The sequence below is a fragment of the Lissotriton vulgaris genome, chromosome 5, assembly GCF_964263255.1.
Source record: "Lissotriton vulgaris chromosome 5, aLisVul1.2, whole genome shotgun sequence".
In the NCBI taxonomy this organism is placed as follows: domain Eukaryota; kingdom Metazoa; phylum Chordata; class Amphibia; order Caudata; family Salamandridae; genus Lissotriton; species Lissotriton vulgaris.
Window position 1 is genome coordinate 1,094,870,218 of NC_141693.1, and position 25,258 is coordinate 1,094,895,475.

Sequence of the window (25,258 nt, forward strand, 5' to 3'; positions counted from 1 at the left end):
TTTTTGTGGTGCTTTGCTCAGGGGCTTCGGCATCCCCGGTCTCTGCCCAAGATTCTAGGGCATGCTTAAAATCGTCCTTGGTGCTTAGTCCGGTGGTAGCGATACCTAGTTCGATGCAGAACTGCTTTAGTTCACGATGGCTGTACTCCTCTAGTTTTTCCATTTGGAACTTCTCAGTTGATCCGCTTTCTTTAGTTGTCATTGTGGTTCGTTGTGGGGTGAGCTACTCTCTGTACGTTATGCGGTGATTCGGATCGCGCCGCTGGCCACCAATGTTAGACGGACCGGGAGGGTCGGACGAGATTACGGGGAGAGGTCTCCAGGGAGAGCCGTCTCCAACGACTGTACAGACAAGTAACTTCCCCCCCACAGACGGACGCCACACAAGACTGAAGGTTAACGAGACTTTATATGCAATTCTTAGGTTACGTTGGTATGATACAAGGAGGTCTGGACTCAGGGGTCCCCTCGATTCTAGTCTTTGGTTGAGGAGAGGGGTAGCGGGACAGTCTTTAGTTACAAATGAGTACAAAATAGCTCTCAATCCTCGAGCTCGGCGTTCTAGATGATCGGGCCGTGGAGGAGCCAAGCAGGTCCCGAGATGGACGAAGGAAGGATGACGGTCCGCGGCGGAGCCTGCAGGTCCCGGTGAAAGATGACGGTTACAACGGTCCGCGGCCACGCCAGCAGATCCCGACGACGATGAAGGATGAAGGTTACGACGGCTGTGGCAGCGCCAACAGGCAGGACGATGGTGCACAGGACAGAGCTACGGCAGCGCCAGTAGTCCGTCCAGGATGAGTTCCTCTTTACGTCTCTCGACTCCAAGATACAACTGCCTTCCTGCTCTGGAGCTGCCCCAGTTATAGGGCTGGAGTGCTTTGATGTCCGGACCTTCGCACTTGGAGGTCGGGAGGTCCGGGATGAGGGGGCCCAGACACCCAGCAGGGGGGTGGAGCCAGTGCCCGGGGAGGCGATGGGCGAGCGGCACTTGGCGGGGGAGAGCCATTGACACCTCTTTCTCCTATTGACTTGCCAAGTAGCCCGCTCGCCTCCTGGGTGGATGGTGGTGCCGGGATGTCTGAGGCCTGGCCAGGCCCATGGTTGAGTTCGGCCGGGGGCCAGGTGGCCACGTGGTGGGGTGTCCAAGATGGCGCCCCAGGATGGGCGCGTAGGCTGGCAGTGGATCGGACCCACGAGGTTGACATGCTCGAGGGCAGGGGTCCCTGAGGGGACGGAGGACGTGTAATGGTGGTGTGTGGTACTAGCGTGACCGGGCTCGGGCCTGGTTGAGCCGGGGAGAGCGGCCCTTCATGTGGCCTGTCCAACACACCTGCTACGTTGGGTAAGCAGCACATCCAATTTCGCATAGACCTAGCCACAAAGCACATGAGTGAGGGAAGGTTGTGGCAGGCACAACAGGTCACACCAGTAAGGCGTCCTGGAGGTAGAATCATGTTCTTCCCGTTCAGGTCATATTTCAAATGATGTGCTTATTTTACCTTTCACCAATAAAAGAATGGCATCTCCTTTGCATGATCATCTGGCCCACCATCTTTGGGAGCAAATGTCATTCACTAAGAGTCCCCAACAGAGACCAAAGCTCTTGCGACACCCGAGACTGAAATGATGCAGCTGAGGACACTGAAGAGCATTACTACTTGGACTGTCTCAGGTTCATGCCTAATGCATATTCTTTCTCTTTCCGGGTGAAATAAAGAGCATTCTCCAGAGTAGGCTTTGTGCTTGGTGGTTTAATATTGAAAATGGTGTAGTCTTAACGCAGTTCATCTGCTTTCCAGTATTACTAATAGCATCCACAGGCTCAGGGTGGGGAACATGGAACAAAATGCTCTAAACTAAAGGAATAATGATTTCTCTTGTGCAGTTTCAAACTGCACACATGCTGCAGCCCCCTCGCAGGCCCCTGCTGACCTACGGGAGGAGGAAATTCCCATTACACATGCTCCTGATACTTTCCAAAGTGGTGTTTGGTGAAAGAAATGTTTGTTTCCCTAAAAATGCAACTCTATGGCAAGTGTTTTAGACAATATGGTCTACTGTTCTCTATCTTCACATTTGGCTCCTATTTTTTTTTCCTTCCAAATAGATGGCTCTTATTGATTGCATCAGTATTTTTTACTGTATATTGATTGTGAACCACAACAGTGACAGAATATTAGATAACTACTGGGCACACTGCTTCAACAAGCAACTGCAAGTTCTCCTATTTTTAGGTCGAGTCTATGGCAGCGCGCATGCGCTGCATAGGAAATCGACCTCTTGGAATCACTCCCGCTTTCTTTAAAGCGCGTGCATGTTGTGCTCAAACGCTATTAGTCTTTGCGTCTGGCTTCAGTACGCAATTGGCCAAAGGTGTGTCGATGTCCCAGCTTCTTTTCAAAGGTTTACTTCCAGATCGTTTTGCTCTCGGGAGCCAGCAGTAGAGCGCAGGTACCGGGCGTGCGGTGTGCCATCTGTTCGGTGTTGTAGTTCAAAGGCTTCGCGTCGCATTCAGTTTGTGGCCGCGTCTGCGTGGCCGGGCTCTGTTTCCTGTAAACATCGCTTGTTCCCCCAGCCAGGGCACCACAGAAAGGACTCTTCCGGTCACCATCAGTAAGCGCACGAAGCAACAAAGACTTGGCGTATAACTGTAGAGCTTAAAAAAATCCTCACAAGATATAAACTTATAAGTAGGACATGCACTGCGTCCATTCATCTATGAACTCTGATTCTAATGAAATGCAAACAGTTTCCAGCCCGGCTTCGGAGACCAGCATTCACGCACTGAACGATCTAATCTGATCTTCGCTTTGGTCGCGTTCACTTTGTAGCAGCGTCCGCGCAGCAGGGGACTGTTTCCTGTAAACAGCGCTTGTTCCCTCAGCCAGGGCACCACAGAAAGGACTCTTCCGGTCACTGTCAGTGAGCGCACCGAAGCAACAAAGACTTGACGTATAACTGTAGCGCTTAAAAAAACCTCACAATAAATAAACTTATATGCAGAACATGCACTGTGTTCATTCTTCTATGAACTGTGATTTTAATGTAACACAAACAGTTTCCAGCTCAGTTGTGGAGACCCGCATTCACGCACTGAACATTCTAATCTGATCTTCGCTTTGGCTTGACACGAAAACTTGACAAATGGCATTTTTATGAATTCAGTAATCTACAGCAAACAGATAACACTGACACAAGGCAGGTTCTATGTCAATCCCGGTAGCCTGGAGTATTCAAAATGTAAGAACCAGTTAATGTTATCCCTGTTCCATAATTTTGCCAGAAAAAACAAGTCTGAAATTGTAATACTTGCTTTTTTGTGCAATTGCTACCACGATCTCGAGATATCATAACAATGAAAAGTAACAGCGGTACTATTTCCCAACAAAATCCCTTCTGTCTGTGGCCACCGCGTCGCATTGTTTATCTAGAGCCTAGAGGTCGGCATAGGTGGTTGCAGGCATTGAGCTCTCTCTCTTTCACCTGGACCCGGGCCAGGGAGCTCGTTACACGGCTGCCAGAAGCATCTCCCTGGTGCTGAAAGGGAGTGAGTGTGACACGCAGCGCAGGTAGGACGGGTTGTTGTGCCGTAAAGGCTGCCGTGTCACACATGGTGCACAAACACTGCTGCGTAGCAACTGCCTTGAGAGGAGCTCTGTGGGTTGTGGGAGCTACGGCCGCGGCGCCAAACCGGCAGTGGTGTGTGACTGACTGCAGGCACCTGCTCGGCCGTGGTCTCACGGCAGCGACCCCTTGCTCCTGGAGGGAATCCCTCACCTGGCACACGTCACAGCCTTTACCCAAACGACAATGCAAACAGATCCCATGACTGGAGATTGAATATGAAGTCTGGTGGAATGTTACTCTTGCCGTCCATGAACCACCTACTGCCCCAGACAAAAAGCACTAGACGTGCTTGGAAACACATGCAATTAGGTTATTGAGTGCTATGAAAACACACAGGCAGGACACCCAACAAGGTGGGCAATTCACAGGAATGCAGCGACTACAACCCCATTCCCTCCAAGATGCAGTCGAGTAGGTAGGTGCTAACTTCTAGCCCTAATATTTGTGGATTTCTTATCTAATTCTAGATTCATCATGTGACCAAACTGCGTGGTCTTAGGCAATCACATTTTAAACTTTGTCCTCGGTTCCTGTTTTTTGTTGTTGCAATGATTCGTAGAACTTTGAATCATGCAAAGCACCCCTAGTAGGTGTAAGGAAACAGGCTTTTTTCCAGGTATACCCCTACTTTTTGCCCCCATTTTGAACACTAGGTACTGGTGTAATGGCTTTTTTCTGTTGACTTTCGCTTTTTCCCTCCACCGCCTTGTTCTAAAAGAGGCCCATGCGACCTGGACGATGGAAACATTGGACTCTGTTTATACATCCACAGATCACATACTGTCTAAATAACCACAGTCCGCAATGTACGGACAACCTCCGTGAAAATCTGACCTAGACTTAAACCTTCCTTTATTTTTTTCAACGACTCTCTCCTTCACCTTCTGCATGCTTCTTGAGTACACAGTATACTGCATGCCTTAATCTCTCGCTCTGAAAATAAATCCCTACATCCTAACAATATGTTTAGTCACTCCATCCATGATTTACTTCCCACATACCCCCAACTAATTATCATACCGAAATTATTAATGTTACAACCAAGTAACTGGAGTAAGAGCAAGGAGCGGTTTCCTTGACAGCACAACAATAACCATTCACTACTGCACTACCCAGTAATTTCAGGTTCTGGATTAACATGCTAAAGCACCTCAACACCTCGCCAGGGAGCGCAAGTGCTACATCAATGCAATTTCATTGTAAATACCCTTTAAGACATGGCCAGTCTTGTTTATTGTCTCTATAATGTGCAGCACGGCTAAAAACTTACACATTCCCAAAGGCTAGACCTATTGGCTATGCCAATGCTCGTTTTAAGATGTAACTACAACAGTTTCCTAAATTAATTTGAAGTCAATTTTGGTTTAATATTTGTGTCTTCTTCATTAAAGCACCATAAAACAGGACAGAAGGAGGTTACATAGGATACAAAGAGTGAAGGTAGCGGGTATTTCACTGTACTGTCTCAGTTCTACCTACCTGTGTATTTCAAGCCAAGAGTCATGAGGGAGAAACACGTGCGTTGAGGGCGATCTGTCCAGATTGCATCAATGAGGTTCCCCTGCACCGGTACGAGACAATGACCAGCATTCTTCAGGGCGTTCGACATGCTTTTCCACTGATCTGCCAGAAAAATAAACACAATGTGGATTTTTTAAATTAGCACAATGTCTCTAAGTTAACAAATGTTCTGGCCGCAAAGTACACACTGGCCAATTACAACAGCTTGTTATTCTAGCCGAAGCCAACAATAGGATTCAACGATTTAAAGCTCTGATAACAATATCTGCTGTGATTTTCAGATCACAAGTTTAAATCTCTGTAAAGCCAACTCAAACGTAAGTAAATTGAGCACCATGTCATTGGCTACCAGTAAGACCTACTTTTTGCACATATAACTAATATTATGTATTTAAAGACAGAATTAAAACTATGCATAAGGCATACATTTTTAGTTGTGCTGAAACCCTGCTCCGTTAAATACTTCCAGAAAAGCAAAGGTAACAGTTACTAGTCCGGATATTAGATTGTATCTAACGAATAGATGGGTGATGGGTCTTGACCAACTATATGGCTGTTCAATGGAGGCAAGTAAGGTTATTTTTCCGCGAAGAGACCAAAAAAGTAAGCCGCGCTACACAGAGTTTTGAAAGCAATGGAGTATGTTACGTCACACTGTTCAAGTTGATTTTTAGAGCTGGGTGTTTGTCCTTCACTGGAAAATCAGCGCTAACTGTACCATGAGCATTGCAAGAGGGCACTACTTCTTTCTGCTGCTCGAATAGATGTTCTACTTGAGCAGCCCCTTCCTCAGCATGAACAGAAGGTTTCTCAACGCGAGTGGTAGCGGCCATCCGCGACCACCTGCCTCACGCCAGGAGGTGATCTGGAGTAAGATTTTCCTCGCTCGCGCTTGCCAAGTTAACGTTGGCGAGCGAGGAAAATATTCAATAATCAAAAATAGAATGGACACTTGTTTCTACAAAACCATTGGTTTGTATTCGAAAACCCTCATAGACATCCTGGTATTGTCGTTTGCGGTGTATCTTTTCTCCTCCCCATCAGGAGTCATGGCGTATTCATCGGGTGATCGATTGACGTGCTGGGTGCCTGCCTCACCTGAGGCTACCTCTGGTGCAAGTAGAAGTGTCTAGAGATCAAAAGAATATATGTGAGGGAATAGACTAAAAATAGTGTCTAATCAAAAAAGGTTGTTTATTCTGGATAGTTTAGGCACTAAGGTTAAAAAGGAATTGCGATATATAGGTGGTCAAGTTACTGGACTACCATATCTTTTGAGGGACGTGTCAACATGTTTCAGCTCGCTCCGCCCGGTCGGGTCTATGGAGCTTTCGTCAGGACAAAAAACGTATATACAAATAAACAAAGAAAAATTAGCTTCACACAATTTGTGTGGGATTTAGTGTTTGAGGAATGGGAAGTTCCCATGCTGTGGAGACAAAAACCGACACAGACTATTATTAAGGTCGGTACTCTATTCAGGTGAGTAGACAGTCATGCAGGATTCTATGGGGAGCGCTATTGCTTTACTCCAAATATAGAATGCGCGCCAACATTGTGGCATTAACACAGTGAGTACGAAGAAAAGGAAAACAAATTTGTCTGAGAGGGAAGTGCAACAATGGCGATTCCAAGACTGTGATAGCCAAGGCAACAAACAATTACAAAACATACAGGTATATCACATGCACAGTAGATCAAATGGTATTGAGTCTGATCGCTGATCTATTTGGACGGGGAGTTGGTAATCTAAGTGCCCCGCAATCGTCTGTTGAGTGAAAAATAGTGCATGGTCGGTGGTGGTAGTTATTTGATGAGTAATTTTTTTTTTTTTTAAAGGAGACGTGAATAGTGACTTGTGTAACCCTTTTAGATGAATAAAGTTGTAAATACCTGTTTTGCGCAAGATGAGCACTTCAACAGGGGAACCAGAGTCGCATATGTCAAACTCCGCATAGGAGAACACAGGAGCAACATCAGACTCAAGAACGTTTACCCAGGGGAAATGAATTGACTTCTAATCCTCTTCCCTCCTTTTTTGATATGAGCGAGGAAAATACTCTGCTCCACTACGCAGTGCAGAGTTTTTTTAGGAACTCCGCATGTTATGCGGACAGAGAAAAACTCCACAAACTCACAGCCAGGCCTATGATTTTTCTGTACTAGTAGTTTGCTATTTCCTATTGACTTTGATCATTTTTCTCCACACAATTGCAGGTGATTTTGTTAATTTTCCATACAAATATCAACATTGGGGCATAGCATACTGAATAACAAATGCAGAACCCGTCTACATATATTTTCTCTGCATTTTAAGACTCTCAGTGAGGGTCCTTTGCTTCAAGAAAAGAGGTCCTCAGTTTGTACAAGGTTATCCAAAATGAGATTATGTTAGTACATCAAATCCTGAATAGAGGGATCGATTACAAAGAATCTTACAAAAGGAAAGTTAATTTTCAAGAAAAGTTAACATGATTTCTTACAATTAGCTTTTTTATTAGGCAATGAAGTTTATATGCTATCTTCTTTGTAGATGAGATATAATAACAACGTTGATAAAGTTTAGTTTAGAAGGCAGGGTTAGCGCTAAGCTAGGGTTTCTAGTTACGCATAGGTTTAGGGTAAGCATATGGTTTAGAGTTAGGGATGGGTATAGTGTGGCTTACAGTTAAGTAAGTTTTAGATTGATAGTGCTAGAGGTAGAAGATCAGACCTAGGTATAGTAGGTGCTAGGGTAAGGGTTATAGTCTAGGCTTGGTTAGTTTTAGAGTGAATTGGGATGAGGCAAGTAAAAATCATTTCAGTTGTAAAGACATTATTGCTGAAGGTAAGTTGTGGGGACTTACTGTAATGTCTGTTATGGACTAGCTATGTAAGCAAGAAGCAAAACGGTACCATAAACGGTAGCTTTACTTTTATTTACCAGTGCCTGGATAATCTCTTTCTATTGACGTTTGAAAGTTTACTTCCTATGCATTAAAGGCTGCTGAAAATGGAGACTGATGCAAATATATAGGCACGGGAATTTGTTTGAGTGGCTCTCAAGGGTGAGAGAGACAATTTCGATATTAAGTCTGTCTGGTTCCTGTTTAACCTCCATAAATGTATTTTCACTCCTTCTCTCCCTTTCCATCTGTGTTCAAGAGAAAGACCACTGCATACCTTGCACGAGAGGGGCATTACTGGCAAAACATACCATCAATTTACCAGAAAATCAAGAAATACTGCATGAATTGGGAAGGCTCATTCTATGGCATCCTATAAAAAGCAAAGTTCTTTTGAAGACTTTAGAGGATTTGGAAGCCTACGAACAGAGGTCTTACATTGAAGGCTACCTTCAGATATGTCCTAATGGGACATCAAGGATGTCAATGGTGTTGAAGGGTGCTCTATACAGGAGTTGCTCTCCATCTAAACTTGGAAACTACCCAGAGTTATCTGGTTCTTTTTTGCATCGTTTATGTGGCACTCTAACCCTGAAAGTGTACTTACTGCTATATATAAAACTTTAATCTCGATCCAAGATAGGAATGAATATTAATACACTTTTACATATTTTGGATCGAGATTAAAGTTTTTTATCCGTCTTTACACACAGTTGACAAAGGTTTTGATGATTTTGCATGTCACAATAATATCGTTAATGGTTTGCCTAGGTTAAAGCAATCAGAAGAAAGTAGGGTTTACCTAATTTCGAATTGCCTTGGTTTTGTTCAAGTCATTTAATGTATCTTATTGTCTACTACTACTTGAAAGCAGTGGATAGTAATTCTATTTCAAAAGACTGTTTGCACCATTCATAAATTAGGTGGTCAAGCAATTAAAACTGAAGCATTTAATGGAAAGCAGGATCACCAGCAAAATAGATTAGTAAATGAAAGTGCGGTGCGGGTGGGTCAAAGGTTCGAATTCTGTCAGGAACACTTTGACCTTTTACTTTTTAAAGGTAAAACAAGGCTCTCTGTTTTCCGTTTTTCCTGATTTTTACAGATAAATACAGACAGAAAACTATTTATTTTCCTGCCTGTATTGATTTTTAAATGTGGGTAAAAACGGAAATGTGTGTGTTTTTTTTTTTTTTTAGAGATTTTAAATGTGGTCAGTCATGACTGCCAGATAATATATGTCCGGAATGACAGGTGAAGGGTAACAAAAAAATACACTTTTAGGAAAGTGGCTTAAACACCACACCATTAGATATGCAAAACCTTGACACTAAAAAATTCATATTTTCATATAAGTGCATTGATTTATCATCTGTGGGTGTTCCCATCACTGGAGCCTAGCAGGCGCTCAAGTGTATATGCACATTTATCAGTCACATAAATGTGGAAATATATTAGTTTCAACTTCCTTTATCCATATAACTCAAAATAAATATGAATACATACAGATAACAATGGCAAAAAATGAATACAAACGGAAACATTCAAGAAATAAATACCATAAAACCGGGAGATCTAGTTATAATGCCACCTATTAGGTACAGAGTCCCAGAACAGGAAAAAGTGTGGTTGTAACCCTAATATTAAAACATAAATTATTAATCTTGCCATGCAAACCTGCAGGTATAATGAAAGGATCCACCCCCACTTTAGAACCTTCTGGGAGAATGCTCACGAGCCAGTCCTCCTGACTAGGGGTTTCCTTCAAGCCTGTAGGGAGAAAAGTAAAGACATTACGACAAATTAGAACAAGCAATAACAAACAAAATGTGGCTTTTCGATTCCTATGCTTGCAGAGACATAAAATCCAAAACCCAGACACAGAAAGCAACAAACCTACAGAAATCCACACGCATCGTTCTATGGACATACAGGTGCCCTAATGACAATGTCCCTAAGACATGCAGTCCACAGGCACACACCAACACAAACGATCTCACACACGACAAAATGCAGCTTTGCAAAACAAACAAGCAGCCACATGTACTACAAATTGGCTTATATGGATGGCTATGGGTAGATAAACAGAAGGGTGAGTGCTTAGTTGCTTCTGGGGGAGATTCTGGCTGCATTCTCACTTAATACTTAGCTGCTCTGTGAAGGAAATTGCATTCAAGGAGGAGAAAGAGTGGAGAATCAATTTCCATTCATAATTTGCATTTCAGAGGAGAACTAATTTCTAATGAGTAATGGAAATCCTCAGCCATTCAATCTCTGCCCTCTTTGGAATAAACAAATGTAGAAAATAATATGGTGCATTTTGAATTCCCATCCCACACTCTAGCGAGGATACAACATTTGGTTTGGAGAAAATAGAGGAATGTCAAGGTTCATAGAATTGCTGTCCTCTCATTGGGTGGCGGGTCATGTAATACTTCAGACTCCATACCCACGCTGTAGTTGAAGAGGAAAAAGGGAGCAAAAAAAGAAATGACTGCCCGATCTGAGCATTATCAAGCAATGGTAGCAAATTTGATCATTACTACTACAGTTGGATAAGTGATCGGTTGTAGATATGAGATTGAGTGATGAGCAACACATGCGGGCAAGTATTCATGAGTACTCGAATTGGCAACTAGTAATAACAAGCATTTGCAATGCAATGGTCTCGGCATCATTAAAGGTAGAGCTATTGGCATTGCTCATGACATTTCTTTTTTTTTTCTTTAAATCAAAAATAAATGGCCATTGTCATTAACATTGCCAATACACAGCACTCTGCACTCAACAGCACACAATGCTCTGCACACTTGCTCTGCACTCACTGCTCTGCACACTCACTCTGCACACTCACTCTGCACACTCACTCTGCACACTCACTCTGCACTCACTGCTCTGCACACTCACTCTGCACTCACTGCTCTGCACACTCACTCTGCACACTCACTCTGCACACTCACTCTGCACACTCACTCTGCACACTCACTCTGCACACTCACTCTGCACACTCACTCTGCACTCACTGCTCTGCACACTCGCCACTCTGCACACTCGCCACTCTGCACACTCGCCACTCTGCACACTCGCCACTCTGCACACTCGCCACTCTGCACTCACCACTCTGCACTCACCACTCTGCACTCACCACTCTGCACTCACCACTCTGCACTCACCACTCTGCACTCACCACTCTGCACTCACCACTCTGCACTCACCACTCTGCACTCACCACTCTGCACTCACCACTCTGCACTCTGCACTCTGCACTCTGCACTCACCACTCTGCACTCACCACTCACCACTCACCACTCTGCACTCACCACTCTGCACTCTGCACTCACCACTCTGCACTCACCACTCTGCACTCACCACTCTGCACTCTGCACTCACCACTCTGCACTCACCACTCTGCACTCACCACTCTGCACTCACCACTCTGTACTCACCACTCTGCACTCACCACTCTGCACTCACCACTCTGCACTCACCACTCTGCACTCACCACTCTGCACTCACCACTCTGTACTCACCACTCTGCACTCACCACTCTGCACTCACCACTCTGCACTCACCACTCTGCACTCACCACTCTGCACTCACCACTCTGCACTCACCACTCTGCACTCTGCACTCACCACTCTGCACTCACCACTCTGCACTCACCACTCACCACTCTGCACTCACCACTCACCACTCACCACTCTGCACTCACCACTCACCACTCTGCACTCACCACTCACCACTCTGCACTCACCACTCTGCACTCACCACTCTGCACTCACCACTCTGCACTCACCACTCTGCACTCACCACTCTGCACTCACCACTCTGCACTCACCACTCTGCACTCTGCACTCACCACTCTGCACTCACCACTCACCACTCTGCACTCACCACTCTGCACTCTGCACTCACCACTCTGCACTCACCACTCTGCACTCACCACTCTGCACTCACCACTCACCTCTCACCTCTCACCACTCTGCACTCTGCACTCTGCACTCTGCACTCACCACTCTGCACTCTGCACTCTGCACTCACCTCTCACCTCTCACCACTCTGCACTCTGCACTCTGCACTCACCACTCACCACTCACCACTCTGCACTCACCACTCTGCACTCACCACTCTGCACTCACCACTCTGCACTCACCACTCACAACTCTGCACTCACCTCTCACCACTCACCACTCTGCACTCACCACTCACCACTCTGCACTCACCACTCACCACTCACCACTCTGCACTCACCACTCTGCACTCTGCACTCACCACTCACCACTCTGCACTCTGCACTCTGCACTCACCACTCTGCACTCACCACTCACCACTCACCACTCTGCACTCACCACTCTGCACTCTGCACTCACCACTCACCACTCTGCACTCTGCACTCACCACTCACCACTCACCACTCTGCACTCACCACTCTGCACTCTGCACTCACCACTCACCACTCTGCACTCTGCACTCACCACTCACCACTCACCACTCTGCACTCACCACTCTGCACTCTGCACTCACCACTCACCACTCTGCACTCTGCACTCTGCACTCACCACTCACCACTCACCACTCTGCACTCACCACTCACCACTCTGCACTCACCACTCACCACTCTGCACTCACCACTCACCACTCACCACTCTGCACTCACCACTCTGCACTCTGCACTCACCACTCACCACTCTGCACTCTGCACTCTGCACTCACCACTCACCACTCACCACTCACCACTCTGCACTCACCACTCTGCACTCTGCACTCACCACTCTGCACTCTGCACTCACCTCTCACCACTCTGCACTCTGCACTCTGCACTCACCACTCACCACTCTGCACTCACCACTCACCACTCTGCACTCACCACTCACCACTCTGCACTCACCACTCACCACTCTGCACTCACCACTCACCACTCTGCACTCACCACTCACCACTCTGCACTCACCACTCACCACTCTGCACTCACCTCTCACCACTCTGCACTCACCTCTCACCTCTCACCTCTCACCACTCTGCACTCTGCACTCACCACTCTGCACTCACCACTCACCACTCACCACTCTGCACTCACCACTCTGCACTCACCACTCTGCACTCACCACTCTGCACTCACCACTCTGCACTCACCACTCTGCACTCACCACTCTGCACTCACCACTCTGCACTCACCACTCTGCACTCACCACTCTGCACTCACCACTCTGCACTCACCACTCTGCACTCACCTCTCACCACTCTGCACTCTGCACTCACCACTCTGCACTCACCACTCTGCACTCACCACTCACCACTCACCACTCACCACTCACCACTCTGCACTCACCTCTCACCACTCACCACTCTGCACTCACCACTCACCACTCTGCACTCACCACTCACCACTCTGCACTCACCACTCTGCACTCACCACTCACCACTCTGCACTCACCACTCACCACTCTGCACTCACCACTCACCACTCTGCACTCACCACTCACCACTCTGCACTCACCACTCACCACTCTGCACTCACCACTCACCACTCTGCACTCACCTCTCACCACTCACCACTCTGCACTCACCTCTCACCTCTCACCTCTCACCACTCTGCACTCTGCACTCACCACTCTGCACTCTGCACTCTGCACTCACCACTCACCACTCTGCACTCACCACTCACCACTCTGCACTCACCACTCACCACTCACCACTCTGCACTCACCACTCTGCACTCTGCACTCACCACTCACCACTCTGCACTCTGCACTCTGCACTCACCACTCTGCACTCACCACTCACCACTCACCACTCTGCACTCACCACTCTGCACTCTGCACTCACCACTCACCACTCTGCACTCTGCACTCACCACTCACCACTCACCACTCTGCACTCACCACTCTGCACTCTGCACTCACCACTCACCACTCTGCACTCTGCACTCACCACTCACCACTCACCACTCTGCACTCACCACTCTGCACTCTGCACTCACCACTCACCACTCTGCACTCTGCACTCTGCACTCACCACTCTGCACTCACCACTCTGCACTCACCACTCTGCACTCACCACTCTGCACTCACCACTCTGCACTCACCACTCTGCACTCACCACTCTGCACTCACCACTCACCACTCACCACTCTGCACTCTGCACTCACCACTCACCACTCACCACTCACCACTCACCACTCACCTCTCACCACTCTGCACTCTGCACTCTGCACTCACCACTCTGCACTCACCACTCTGCACTCACCACTCTGCACTCACCACTCTGCACTCACCACTCTGCACTCACCACTCTGCACTCACCACTCTGCACTCTGCACTCACCACTCTGCACTCACCACTCTGCACTCACCACTCTGCACTCACCACTCTGCACTCACCACTCTGCACTCACCACTCTGCACTCACCTCTCACCTCTCACCACTCACCACTCTGCACTCACCACTCTGCACTCACCACTCTGCACTCACCACTCTGCACTCACCACTCTGCACTCACCACTCTGCACTCACCACTCTGCACTCACCACTCTGCACTCACCACTCTGCACTCACCACTCACCTCTCACCACTCACCACTCACCTCTCACCACTCTGCACTCTGCACTCACCACTCTGCACTCACCACTCACCTCTCACCTCTCACCACTCTGCACTCTGCACTCTGCACTCTGCACTCTGCACTCTGCACTCTGCACTCTGCACTCACCACTCTGCACTCACCACTCTGCACTCACCACTCTGCACTCACCACTCTGCACTCACCACTCTGCACTCACCACTCTGCACTCACCACTCTGCACTCACCACTCTGCACTCACCACTCTGCACTCACCACTCTGCACTCACCACTCACCTCTCACCACTCTGCACTCTGCACTCTGCACTCACCACTCACCACTCTGCACTCACCTCTCACCTCTCACCTCTCACCTCTCACCACTCTGCACTCACCACTCACCACTCACCACTCACCACTCACCTCTCACCACTCTGCACTCTGCACTCTGCACTCTGCACTCTGCACTCACCACTCACCACTCACCACTCTGCACTCACCACTCACCACTCTGCACTCACCACTCACCTCTCACCACTCTGCACTCTGCACTCTGCACTCTGCACTCACCACTCACCACTCTGCACTCACCACTCACCTCTCACCTCTCACCACTCTGCACTCTGCACTCTGCACTCTGCACTCACCACTCACCACTCACCACTCACCACTCACCTCTCACCACTCTGCACTCTGCACTCTGCACTCACCACTCACCACTCTGCACTCTGCACTCTGCACTCACCACTCACCTCTCACCTCTCACCACTCTGCACTCTGCACTCTGCACTCTGGTGAGTGCAGAGTGCAGAGTGGTGAGAGGTGAGTGGTGAGTGGTGAGTGCACTCACCACTCACCTCTCACCACTCTGCACTCTGCACTCTGCACTCTGCACTCACCACTCACCTCTCACCACTCTGCACTCTGCACTCTGCACTCACCACTCTGCACTCACCACTCACCTCTCACCACTCTGCACTCTGCACTCTGCACTCTGCACTCACCACTCACCACTCACCACTCACCACTCTGCACTCTGCACTCTGCACTCACCACTCACCACTCACCACTCTGCACTCACCACTCACCTCTCACCTCTCACCACTCTGCACTCACCACTCTGCACTCACCACTCTGCACTCACCACTCTGCACTCACCACTCTGCACTCACCACTCTGCACTCACCTCTCACCACTCACCTCTCACCACTCTGCACTCTGCACTCTGCACTCACCACTCACCACTCACCTCTCACCTCTCACCACTCTGCACTCTGCACTCACCACTCACCACTCACCACTCTGCACTCTGCACTCACCACTCTGCACTCTGCACTCTGCACTCACCACTCACCACTCACCACTCTGCACTCTGCACTCTGCACTCACCACTCACCACTCACCTCTCACCTCTCACCACTCTGCACTCTGCACTCACCACTCACCACTCTGCACTCTGCACTCACCACTCACCACTCACCACTCTGCACTCACCACTCTGCACTCTGCACTCACCACTCACCACTCTGCACTCACCACTCACCTCTCACCTCTCACCTCTCACCTCTCACCACTCTGCACTCTGCACTCTGCACTCACCACTCACCACTCACCACTCACCACTCACCACTCTGCACTCACCACTCACCACTCTGCACTCACCACTCTGCACTCACCACTCACCACTCTGCACTCACCACTCTGCACTCACCACTCACCACTCACCACTCACCACTCACCACTCACCACTCACCACTCTGCACTCACCACTCTGCACTCACCTCTCACCACTCACCACTCACCACTCTGCACTCACCTCTCACCTCTCACCACTCTGCACTCTGCACTCTGCACTCACCACTCTGCACTCTGCACTCACCACTCTGCACTCACCACTCTGCACTCACCTCTCACCTCTCACCACTCTGCACTCTGCACTCTGCACTCTGCACTCTGCACTCACCACTCTGCACTCACCATTCTGCACTCACCACTCTGCACTCACCACTCACCTCTCACCACTCACCTCTCACCACTCTGCACTCTGCACTCTGCACTCTGCACTCTGCACTCACCACTCACCACTCTGCACTCACCACTCACCACTCACCACTCTGCACTCACCACTCTGCACTCACCACTCACCTCTCACCACTCTGCACTCTGCACTCTGCACTCACCACTCACCACTCTGCACTCACCACTCACCACTCACCACTCTGCACTCACCACTCTGCACTCACCACTCACCTCTCACCACTCTGCACTCTGCACTCTGCACTCACCACTCACCACTCTGCACTCACCACTCACCACTCACCACTCTGCACTCACCACTCTGCACTCACCACTCTGCACTCACCACTCACCACTCACCACTCTGCACTCTGCACTCACCCACTCACCACTCACCACTCTGCACTCTGCACTCACCACTCACCACTCACCACTCACCACTCACCTCTCACCACTCTGCACTCTGCACTCTGCACTCACCACTCTGCACTCACCACTCTGCACTCACCACTCTGCACTCACCACTCTGCACTCACCACTCTGCACTCACCACTCTGCACTCACCACTCTGCACTCTGCACTCACCACTCTGCACTCACCACTCTGCACTCACCTCTCACCTCTCACCACTCTGCACTCACCACTCACCACTCACCACTCTGCACTCACCACTCTGCACTCACCACTCACCTCTCACCACTCTGCACTCTGCACTCTGCACTCACCACTCACCACTCACCACTCTGCACTCACCACTCACCACTCTGCACTCACCTCTCACCTCTCACCACTCTGCACTCTGCACTCACCACTCACCACTCTGCACTCTGCACTCTGCACTCACCACTCACCACTCTGCACTCACCACTCTGCACTCACCACTCTGCACTCACCACTCACCTCTCACCACTCTGCACTCTGCACTCTGCACTCACCACTCACCACTCTGCACTCACCACTCACCACTCACCACTCACCACTCACCTCTCACCACTCTGCACTCTGCACTCTGCACTCACCACTCTGCACTCACCTCTCACCACTCTGCACTCTGCACTCTGCACTCTGCACTCTGCACTCACCACTCACCACTCTGCACTCACCACTCTGCACTCTGCACTCTGCACTCACCACTCTGCACTCACCTCTCACCACTCTGCACTCTGCACTCTGCACTCTGCACTCTGCACTCACCACTCACCACTCTGCACTCACCACTCACCTCTCACCACTCTGCACTCTGCACTCTGCACTCACCACTCACCACTCACCACTCTGCACTCACCACTCACCTCTCACCTCTCACCACTCTGCACTCTGCACTCTGCACTCACCACTCACCACTCACCACTCACCACTCACCACTCACCACTCACCACTCTGCACTCACCACTCACCACTCACCTCTCACCTCTCACCACTCTGCACTCTGCACTCACCACTCACCACTCACCACTCTGCACTCACCACTCTGCACTCACCACTCACCACTCACCACTCTGCACTCACCACTCACCACTCACCACTCTGCACTCACCACTCTGCACTCACCACTCACCACTCACCACTCTGCACTCTGCACTCACCACTCACCACTCACCACTCACCACTCTGCACTCTGCACTCACCACTCACCACTCACCACTCTGCACTCTGCACTCTGCACTCACCACTCACCACTCTGCACTCACCACTCACCACTCTGCACTCACCACTCACCTCTCACCTCTCACCACTCTGCACTCTGCACTCACCACTCACCACTCACCACTCTGCACTCACCACTCTGCACTCACCACTCACCACTCACCACTCACCTCTCACCACTCTGCACTCTGCACTCACCACTCTGCACTCACCACTCACCTCTCACCTCTCACCACTCTGCACTCTGCACTCTGCACTCACCACTCACCACTCACCACTCTGCACTCACCACTCACCACTCACCACTCTGCACTCTGCACTCACCACTCTGCACTCACCACTCACCACTCTGCACTCACCACTCACCACTCTGCACTCACCACTCACCACTCTGCACTCACCACTCACCACTCTGCACTCACCACTCACCACTCTGCACTCACCTCTCACCACTCACCACTCTGCACTCACCTCTCACCTCTCACCTCTCACCACTCTGCACTCTGCACTCACCACTCTGCACTCTGCACTCTGCACTCACCACTCACCACTCACCACTCTGCACTCACCACTCTGCACTCTGCACTCTGCACTCACCACTCTGCACTCACCACTCTGCACTCACCACTCTGCACTCACCACTCTGCACTCACCACTCTGCACTCACCACTCTGCACTCACCACTCACCACTCTGCACTCAACACTCACCACTCACCACTCACCACTCACCACTCACCACTCACCTCTCACCACTCTGCACTCTGCACTCTGCACTCACCACTCTGCACTCACCACTCTGCACTCACCACTCTGCACTCACCACTCTGCACTCACCACTCTGCACTCACCACTCACCACTCTGCACTCACCACTCACCACTCTGCACTCACCACTCTGCACTCACCACTCTGCACTCACCACTCTGCACTCACCACTCTGCACTCACCACTCTGCACTCACCACTCTGCACTCACCACTCTGCACTCACCACTCTGCACTCACCTCTCACCTCTCACCACTCTGCACTCTGCACTCTGCACTCACCACTCACCACTCTGCACTCACCACTCACCTCTCACCTCTCACCACTCTGCACTCTGCACTCTGCACTCTGCACTCTGCACTCTGCACTCACCTCTCACCTCTCACCTCTCACCTCTCACCACTCTGCACTCTGCACTCTGCACTCTGCACTCACCACTCTGCACTCACCACTCTGCACTCACCACTCTGCACTCACCTCTCACCTCTCACCACTCTGCACTCTGCACTCTGCACTCTGCACTCTGCACTCACCACTCTGCACTCACCATTCTGCACTCACCACTCTGCACTCACCACTCACCTCTCACCACTCACCTCTCACCACTCTGCACTCTGCACTCTGCACTCACCACTCACCACTCTGCACTCACCACTCACCACTCACCACTCTGCACTCACCACTCTGCACTCACCACTCACCTCTCACCACTCTGCACTCTGCACTCTGCACTCACCACTCACCACTCTGCACTCACCACTCACCACTCACCACTCTGCACTCACCACTCTGCACTCACCACTCACCACTCACCACTCTGCACTCTGCACTCACCACTCACCACTCACCACTCACCACTCTGCACTCTGCACTCACCACTCACCACTCACCACTCTGCACTCTGCACTCTGCACTCACCACTCACCACTCTGCACTCACCACTCACCACTCACCACTCTGCACTCACCACTCTGCACTCACCACTCACCTCTCACCACTCTGCACTCTGCACTCTGCACTCACCACTCACCACTCTGCACTCACCACTCACCACTCACCACTCACCACTCACCACTCTGCACTCTGCACTCACCACTCACCTCTCACCACTCTGCACTCTGCACTCTGCACTCACCACTCACCACTCTGCACTCACCACTCACCACTCACCACTCTGCACTCACCACTCTGCACTCACCACTCACCTCTCACCACTCTGCACTCTGCACTCTGCACTCACCACTCACCACTCTGCACTCACCACTCACCACTCACCACTCTGCACTCACCACTCTGCACTCACCACTCACCACTCACCACTCTGCACTCTGCACTCACCACTCACCACTCACCACTCACCACTCTGCACTCTGCACTCACCACTCACCACTCACCACTCTGCACTCACCACTCACCACTCTGCACTCACCTCTCACCTCTCACCACTCTGCACTCTGCACTCACCACTCACCTCTCACCACTCTGCACTCTGCACTCTGCACTCACCACTCACCACTCTGCACTCACCACTCACCACTCACCACTCTGCACTCACCACTCTGCACTCACCACTCACCTCTCACCACTCTGCACTCTGCACTCTGCACTCACCACTCACCACTCTGCACTCACCACTCACCACTCACCACTCTGCACTCACCACTCTGCACTCACCACTCACCACTCACCACTCACCACTCTGCACTCTGCACTCACCACTCACCACTCACCACTCTGCACTCTGCACTCACCACTCACCACTCACCACTCTGCACTCACCACTCACCACTCTGCACTCACCTCTCACCTCTCACCACTCTGCACTCTGCACTCACCACTCACCACTCACCACTCTGCACTCTGCACTCACCACTCACCACTCTGCACTCACCACTCACCACTCACCACTCTGCACTCACCACTCTGCACTCACCACTCACCACTCTGCACTCTGCACTCTGCACTCACCACTCACCACTCTGCACTCACCACTCACCACTCACCACTCTGCACTCACCACTCTGCACTCACCACTCACCACTCACCACTCTGCACTCTGCACTCACCACTCACCACTCACCACTCTGCACTCTGCACTCACCACTCACCACTCTGCACTCTGCACTCACCACTCACCACTCACCACTCTGCACTCACCACTCACCACTCACCACTCTGCACTCACCACTCTGCACTCACCACTCACCTCTCACCACTCTGCACTCTGCACTCTGCACTCACCACTCACCACTCTGCACTCACCACTCACCACTCACCACTCTGCACTCACCACTCTGCACTCACCACTCACCACTCACCACTCACCACTCTGCACTCTGCACTCACCACTCACCACTCACCACTCTGCACTCTGCACTCACCACTCACCACTCACCACTCTGCACTCACCACTCACCACTCTGCACTCACCTCTCACCTCTCACCACTCTGCACTCTGCACTCACCACTCACCACTCACCACTCTGCACTCTGCACTCACCACTCACCACTCTGCACTCACCACTCACCACTCACCACTCTGCACTCACCACTCTGCACTCACCACTCACCACTCTGCACTCTGCACTCTGCACTCACCACTCACCACTCTGCACTCACCACTCACCACTCACCACTCTGCACTCACCACTCTGCACTCACCACTCACCACTCACCACTCTGCACTCTGCACTCACCACTCACCACTCACCACTCTGCACTCTGCACTCACCACTCACCACTCACCACTCTGCACTCACCACTCACCACTCTGCACTCACCACTCACCACTCACCACTCTGCACTCACCACTCACCACTCTGCACTCACCACTCACCTCTCACCACTCTGCACTCACCACTCACCACTCACCACTCTGCACTCACCACTCTGCACTCACCACTCACCACTCACCACTCACCACTCACCACTCACCACTCTGCACTCACCACTCACCACTCTGCACTCACCTCTCACCTCTCACCACTCTGCACTCACCACTCACCACTCACCACTCTGCACTCACCACTCTGCACTCACCACTCACCACTCTGCACTCACCACTCACCACTCTGCACTCACCTCTCACCTCTCACCACTCTGCACTCACCACTCACCACTCACCACTCTGCACTCACCACTCTGCACTCACCACTCACCACTCACCACTCACCACTCACCACTCTGCACTCACCACTCTGCACTCACCACTCACCACTCACCACTCACCACTCACCACTCTGCACTCACCACTCTGCACTCACCACTCTGCACTCACCACTCTGCACTCACCACTCACCACTCTGCACTCACCTCTCACCACTCTGCACTCACCTCTCACCACTCACCACTCTGCACTCACCACTCACCACTCTGCACTCACCACTCACCACTCTGCACTCACCACTCACCACTCTGCACTCACCACTCACCACTCACCACTCTGCACTCTGCACTCTGCACTCACCACTCACCACTCTGCACTCACCACTCACCACTCACCACTCTGCACTCACCACTCTGCACTCACCACTCACCTCTCACCACTCTGCACTCTGCACTCTGCACTCACCACTCACCACTCTGCACTCACCACTCACCACTCACCACTCTGCACTCACCACTCTGCACTCACCACTCACCACTCACCACTCTGCACTCTGCACTCACCACTCACCACTCACCACTCTGCACTCTGCACTCACCACTCACCACTCACCACTCTGCACTCACCACTCACCACTCTGCACTCACCTCTCACCTCTCACCACTCTGCACTCTGCACTCACCACTCACCACTCACCACTCTGCACTCTGCACTCTGCACTCACCACTCACCACTCTGCACTCACCACTCACCACTCACCACTCTGCACTCACCACTCTGCACTCACCACTCACCTCTCACCACTCTGCACTCTGCACTCTGCACTCACCACTCACCACTCTGCACTCACCACTCACCACTCACCACTCTGCACTCACCACTCTGCACTCACCACTCACCACTCACCACTCTGCACTCTGCACTCACCACTCACCACTCACCACTCTGCACTCTGCACTCACCACTCACCACTCACCACTCTGCACTCACCACTCACCACTCTGCACTCACCTCTCACCTCTCACCACTCTGCACTCTGCACTCACCACTCACCACTCACCACTCTGCACTCTGCACTCTGCACTCACCACTCTGCACTCTGCACTCACCACTCTGCACTCACCACTCTGCACTCACCACTCACCACTCTGCACTCACCTCTCACCACTCTGCACTCACCTCTCACCACTCACCACTCTGCACTCTGCACTCACCACTCACCACTCACCACTCTGCACTCTGCACTCACCACTCACCACTCACCACTCACCACTCACCACTCACCACTCTGCACTCACCACTCTGCACTCTGCACTCTGCACTCACCACTCTGCACTCACCTCTCACCACTCTGCACTCTGCACTCTGCACTCTGCACTCTGCACTCACCACTCTGCACTCACCACTCACCACTCACCTCTCACCACTCTGCACTCTGCACTCTGCACTCACCACTCACCACTCACCACTCTGCACTCACCACTCACCTCTCACCTCTCACCACTCTGCACTCTGCACTCTGCACTCACCACTCACCACTCACCACTCACCACTCACCACTCACCACTCACCACTCTGCACTCACCACTCACCACTCTGCACTCACCACTCACCACTCTGCACTCACCACTCACCACTCACCTCTCACCACTCTGCACTCACCACTCACCACTCACCACTCTGCACTCACCACTCTGCACTCACCACTCACCACTCACCACTCACCTCTCACCACTCTGCACTCTGCACTCACCACTCACCACTCTGCACTCTGCACTCACCACTCACCACTCTGCACTCACCTCTCACCACTCTGCACTCTGCACTCTGCACTCACCACTCACCACTCACCACTCTGCACTCACCACTCACCACTCACCACTCTGCACTCTGCACTCTGCACTCACCACTCACCACTCTGCACTCACCACTCACCACTCTGCACTCACCACTCACCACTCTGCACTCACCACTCACCACTCTGCACTCACCACTCACCACTCTGCACTCACCTCTCACCACTCACCACTCTGCACTCACCTCTCACCACTCTGCACTCTGCACTCTGCACTCACCACTCACCACTCACCACTCTGCACTCACCACTCACCACTCACCACTCTGCACTCTGCACTCTGCACTCACCACTCTGCACTCACCACTCTGCACTCACCACTCTGCACTCTGCACTCTGCACTCACCACTCTGCACTCACCTCTCACCTCTCACCACTCTGCACTCTGCACTCACCACTCTGCACTCTGCACTCTGCACTCACCTCTCACCACTCTGCACTCTGCACTCACCACTCACCACTCACCACTCTGCACTCTGCACTCACCACTCACCACTCACCACTCTGCACTCACCACTCACCACTCTGCACTCACCTCTCACCTCTCACCACTCTGCACTCTGCACTCACCACTCTGCACTCTGCACTCTGCACTCACCACTCTGCACTCACCACTCTGCACTCACCACTCTGCACTCACCACTCACCACTCACCACTCTGCACTCACCACTCTGCACTCTGCACTCTGCACTCACCACTCTGCACTCACCACTCTGCACTCACCACTCTGCACTCTGCACTCTGCACTCACCACTCTGCACTCACCTCTCACCTCTCACCTCTCACCACTCTGCACTCTGCACTCACCACTCACCACTCACCTCTCACCACTCTGCACTCTGCACTCACCACTCTGCACTCTGCACTCTGCACTCACCACTCACCACTCTGCACTCACCACTCTGCACTCTGCACTCTGCACTCACCACTCTGCACTCACCACTCTGCACTCACCACTCTGCACTCACCACTCTGCACTCACCACTCTGCACTCACCACTCTGCACTCACCACTCACCACTCTGCACTCAACACTCACCACTCACCACTCACCACTCACCACTCACCACTCACCTCTCACCACTCTGCACTCACCACTCTGCACTCACCACTCTGCACTCTGCACTCACCTCTCACCACTCTGCACTCTGCACTCTGCACTCACCACTCTGCACTCACCACTCACCTCTCACCTCTCACCACTCTGCACTCTGCACTCTGCACTCTGCACTCTGCACTCTGCACTCTGCACTCTGCACTCTGCACTCTGCACTCT

At 51.3% G+C, this 25,258-nt stretch overlaps 1 protein-coding gene across 1 annotated transcript in view; it reads right to left on the reverse strand.

The window, feature by feature from the left end:
• Positions 1-25,258, reverse strand: part of XPNPEP1 (X-prolyl aminopeptidase 1) — a 534,678-nt gene that overhangs the window by 292,571 nt on the left and 216,849 nt on the right. Inside the window, exons 6-7 of the mRNA XM_086922757.1 lie at positions 9,714-9,806; positions 5,110-5,253 (exon numbers count right to left, since the gene is read on the reverse strand). Of these exons, the coding sequence (XP_086778883.1) occupies positions 5,110-5,253; positions 9,714-9,806 (237 nt within the window). The remainder of the gene's footprint in view (positions 1-5,109; positions 5,254-9,713; positions 9,807-25,258) is intronic.